General features: G+C 39.9%; 1 protein-coding gene across 1 annotated transcript; it reads right to left on the reverse strand.

Annotated features, from left to right (window-relative positions):
- Positions 1–2,661: 2,661 nt before the first annotated feature.
- On the reverse strand, positions 2,662–4,955 carry LOC112026518 (pentatricopeptide repeat-containing protein At2g33760). Its single transcript, XM_024059208.2, has one exon. It carries the CDS (start codon positions 4,853–4,855, stop codon positions 3,062–3,064), a length of 1,794 nt encoding a protein of 597 aa, XP_023914976.2. The 5' UTR covers positions 4,856–4,955; the 3' UTR covers positions 2,662–3,061.
- Positions 4,956–5,328: the final 373 nt, after the last annotated feature.

Here is a 5,328-nt window from a genome sequence, read left to right on the forward strand (position 1 = left end):
GTGGCTTGGTCCATTTGGAACGCAAGGTTATCCTAAAGGGAGCTTTCTCGTTGCTGCAGGAGGAGCACCAACGTTTGGCCAGTAGTAGTTCACGTAGCTGAAGCACCTGAACGTGCTGTCTACTCATGAAGAGTACCATTGTACACGTTATTTGTTTCCTCTTTATTTTTTTGTTTTTTTTCTGTGGGAGGTTCTATTTTTGTGGGGCCCCACCCTGGCACTGCCTTTGTATGGCTTTTCTTTGATTAATATATTTCTAATCTTTCCTGTCAAAAAGATCTCTCATCCTCTTATATTGCAAGAAAAATGAGATATCTCAAGGCGGAGAAAACATAATACGAAAATTCCTGGAAAACAACCGCTTTGACTATAGTTAGGAAATACCAACATTTCATGCTAACCGCTTGATTTCATCGGAGCAAACCTAGGTGTTATGCCATGCACCAACACTGTCCTAGGAAATGCCTTTCTTATGCTTGTATAGTGTTATTGCATATTCAGGGCTGCTAAGATTTTAACTGATGGAATGGAAGTGAGATTTTGCTTGGATTTCTTGGTCCGGGCATCATTGCTGGTCTCTTCTTGCCCTTATTCAGCTCACTTCCTAATGCTATTATCAGAACCTAACAGTATAACACAAATACAACTACAGCACCTATACAACTTACAACACCAAAACAGCTACAGGGGACAATACAAAAGCCAAAAGGAGCCCAGATCTGACAGATACCAAATACAACGACATTAACTACTACTATTAGTATAGAACCTGATATGCCCCAAAGACATCAAATTGCCCTGTTTTGAAGAAGAATTAGAGTAGCTGCTACTTTCAGCTATGACCTTCACTTCCCACCTAATCATTTTGACCGTAGGCTCTTCGGAAAGTACTCTACCTTGGTGAATAATAACATTCCTTTGAAGCCAAATATGGCTTCAAATTAATATGCTACGACAGATTGGACACCATTACAACACAAGTATAGCACCTCAAATGAAGTGTCCATGCATCCTAGAAAATGGTACACAGTAGACCACAATGCCAATCTACAAACAATAAGCTTCAAACTCTTACCTCCTAGTTGATTCTCACTGCAAGTCATGGCCAAAAAAACTTTGGGTGTTTTATTAAGCACCAGCTCATTAAAGTTCTCCATATTCTCTTCAAGAAGGATCACACTAAACACACTGAGCATCCAAATTAGCACATTGCTGCAACATCCGATCTTTGGTGGACAATCTGTTCTGCACTGTTAGCCAGCCTATAAAGGAATGCTTAGGAATAGCAATGGGAAACCAGATCATCTTCCACCATTTAACTTTAGGACATTTCTTCCTTATACAGTTCCATGGACCTACACAAGAATGTTTCCCTGTTTTCTCTGTGATCTGAACTGGCCTGTCTTCATTTCCAATCTCAACCAAACTGAGCTTGCTCTGAATATTTACCAAGTTCTCGGATAGAGCAGGATTCCAAATCCAATTGTCCTTATCCACCTAAGCTTCAAGAAAGCTTGCTGCACCTTACACCACTCTATGACCATACTTTAGATAAAGACAGCCATCAGGATGCCACCAATCATACCATAGAAGAATAGCTTTACCATGTATATTTAATAAATGGTCAAGTGATATTTCTTAGTTTGAGAATTTCCCTCCACAACCGTGTACAATCACGAGGACTTCAAATCACCCAAAAGCTGTTTCCTTAGACCTAAACCTCCCATATGGAGCCCACCTGTGCAAATAAGCTCCAAATGAAGCCCATAATTGCAGCCTTGTTCCACTGCTCTAACTTCCATCGACCTAAACCTCCTTCATCCCTTGGTTTACAAACCATATCCCAATTTACCTTGGCTCTAGAAGCTGAAGTATTTGAGTCATTCCATAAAACACTGCTCAATTTTTGTTCAACAGCTTTGATTACCTTTTTGGGAAGGATAAACATTCTGGACCAGTACCCTTGAAGACTGAAGATGACGGATTGTATCAATTGAAGTCTGCCTGCATATGAGAGAGATTTTGCTGCCCATGAGTCTGTTCTTGCTGTGATTTTGTCTATGAGTGGCTTGGAATCGTTTTCTGTTAATTTCCCTGAAATTAAAAGCACCCCAAGGTATATGACAGGAAGCTTTCCTTCTTTGAACTGGAGCAAATTCAATCTCATTTTTTTTTTTTTAGACTTGGAGGAGTAGCTGCAATAAAAATTTCGCTCTTTGTAAAATTTTCTGTCAACCACAATAACCTTGTAAACTTATCCAAAGCTTCTAGGACCACTTGAACTGACTGTACATCAGCTCCCAGAAACACTGTTAAGTCCTCAGCAAAACACAAATGAGTAAGCTTTAATGCAGCACACTTTGAATGGTGCTTAAAATTAGTACATTCTTCCACTCCTTTCTGCAAAAGCTTAGAAAACACCTCCATGGCTAGGACAAACAACTAAGGGGAAAGGGTATTTCTCCGTGCCTAATAATATTAGTAATAAAACTATGCATGTACACATTAATTGACAATGATTTTTTAACCAAATGATATCTTGTCCCCTACAAACGATGGTTAAAGGCTGAAACTAACCTATCTAATATGTTCTGACAATGATGCATATTCGTTAAACTGTGGCACATGCTTTATCTTTTGGACTTTAACAATTCAAAAACTAAATAGAATTTTTTTTTTTTATGCAAATATATAGAAATGAAATTATTGTCCACTTCGCAATGATAACAAATAAGCCTTGTCGATTTATTCTACCTATGAGCTTTAGATGACTCCACTTAGGCAATTGTATGGTACACGCAAAGATTAGGCAATATAACAACTAATGCTATGTTAAAGCCTTTGGTTTCTTGGATCTGATATCGTTCCTTGTTAAGTAGACCTTTCTCCACTTCTTTTTTTCATAGCACCAAACCCAATCTGTTTTGGTTTGAGACCAGATTTACAGCCTGCAAAATTGTAATTCGGTAAACCTTTGACTGCCTTGATGAACCTTACCCCATGAAAATCAATGTAGCGAAATTGTCGAGACACTCAAGCCTGAGCAAGCAAATAGAATTCATCACCAGTAATCGAGACAAGAACATGAACCATCATTAAAGTGATGGAAACGAAGCTTATCCCGGATGATAATTTCTCTGTTAGAGACAATTGAGATGTACTTAATTGCTGAATGACAATCCTCACACATTCTAAGGTTTTTCACAATCCTGATGGCTACACCGCTGCTGGTTTTCAATAACCCAAACGCTATTGCAAGCTTCTCACTATGGTATCTAAGAGCATATTCCCTCTCCTCTTCTTCCAACTCATGCATCACCGACTCAGGTGCTGGTACATATCCTGCTTCTCTACACCGCGACATCAATTTGTCTAAATACCGATAAACTTCATTTGTCTCGGGGTGGGACTTGTCACCCATGCTAAACAAATAAGTCTTCTGGTCAACCTCTATTGTGCTATAGCCAACTTGCTTCTTTAGGCCTCTTCGGATCATCAGGTTTCTAACCAACTCCACTCGATCCATCTTACCAGTCACTGCATATATATTTGAAAGCAAAACATAATGACCTGGATTTTCTGGTTCTACAGCTAAGAGATGCTCAGCAACTTCCACTCCAAGATCAAAATTCTTATGCATCTTGCAAGCCCCAAGCATTGCAGTCCAAATTGCTGGAGTTAGCTCCCTAGGATTCAATTCTTTGATAAATGCATGGGCATCATTGAGAAGCCCAGCACGCCCAAACATATCAACCATGCAAACATGATGTTCCACTCCAGGCACCAAACCAAACTCTTTCCTCATAGATCCAAAGGCACAGCGCCCTTCCTGAATAAGTCCTGCATGAGCACATGCTGACAGGACAGCAACAAATGTGACATTATTAGGACGTGGACCGTGAATTCTCATTTTTCCAAAGAGCTCCATTGCTTCTTTACCATAACCATGCATTCCATACCCGGAAATCATAGCTGTCCAAGCAATAACATTCCATTCACTCATCAAATCAAAAACTTCTCGAGCTTTGGTCACATTCCCACATCTAGAAAACATATTAATGAAAGAAGTACCAAGAACCACGTTGACATCAAAACCATTACTAATAACATAATCATGTACCCAACAACCCAAACCAATTGCCCCCAACTGAGCACAAGCCGACAATACACTCACAAACGTTGTCGAGTCGGGCTTAATGCCCCACTCCCGCATCTGATAAAACAACCCAATCGCTTCCTTTGAAAACCCATTTTGCTCGTACCCCGAAATCATCGAATTCCATGCCACAACCGTTCTTTCCGGCATTTTATCAAACAATTTCCGGGCAACTTCCAAATCACCAGTCTTTGCATAGAATGTAACAAGTGCAGCCTGAACAAACGCATCCGAGCCATACCCACAAACCAAAACATGGGAATGAATCCCTCTACCCAGTCTGGAAGCAGAAAGATCGGCACACGCTTTGATCACGGACGTGAAAGTATAATTCGAAGGCGAAATATTCGCGAGGAGCATCCGGCGGTAGAAGAAGATGGCGTCGTTTGAGAAGGCGAATTTGGAGGAGCCTTTGATGAGAGAGTTGAAGAGAAAAGAGTCTGGGTTTGGAACAGTGAGGAAGAGACAGCGAGTGTAGGATATTGAGCCAGCGGCACAAGCTAGCGTGAGGAGCTTGGTGATAATGGCTAGATTTCGGTACTTGCCTAAGACGATGATTTGAGCGTGGACTTGTTGGAGGGGCCTGACACGTGTACCTGCTCTGAGAAGAGCTTGGTAGGCTGGAGAGTGTGATTGTGATTGCGGCTCTCTGTGTTGAGGGTAAAGTTGTTCCTCTGCTTGGAGTTGTTTGGCCTCCATGAAAAATTGCCATGAAAATGAGAAGAAAAAAAGAAGGTGAGAAAATGTTGAAGCTTGAACCTGCCGAGCTGGTAGTAGCCTGACTATAATTTTTAAAATGCGAATGTTTAAAGTGAAGTGCGGTCCTTAAGTTCCCTCTGCTACGTAAACATGTATATTTTTTAGTTAAATAGTCACATAATTGGATTTTAATAGAAAAATTTAAAGAATAGTATTTAAAATATTGTATTTAAGTTTTGTCAATTCTAAAGCCATGTATTTTTAACATTGAAAGCATTGCTAATTGCCATAAATTTAAAAAAATTCATATATATATATATATATGTATGAAAAAAAAATAAAAAGATGAAGGAGAGAGAGTAGTATACTCAATACAAACTCTGCCTATTGATGAGACTCGAATCCAAGTGCATATGGCAAGGAATCTGAGCTCATACCACCCCAATGACGAACTTGGGTGGCAATATATATTT

The sequence above is a fragment of the Quercus suber genome, unplaced genomic scaffold, assembly GCF_002906115.3.
Source record: "Quercus suber isolate HL8 unplaced genomic scaffold, Cork oak 2.0 scaffold_80, whole genome shotgun sequence".
NCBI lineage: Eukaryota > Viridiplantae > Streptophyta > Magnoliopsida > Fagales > Fagaceae > Quercus > Quercus suber.

Bases quoted from the DNA above. Each gene is read 5' to 3' on its own strand.
- LOC112026518 (XM_024059208.2), bottom strand. From the start codon at position 4,855: ATGGAGGCCAAACAACTCCAAGCAGAGGAACAACTTTACCCTCAACAC.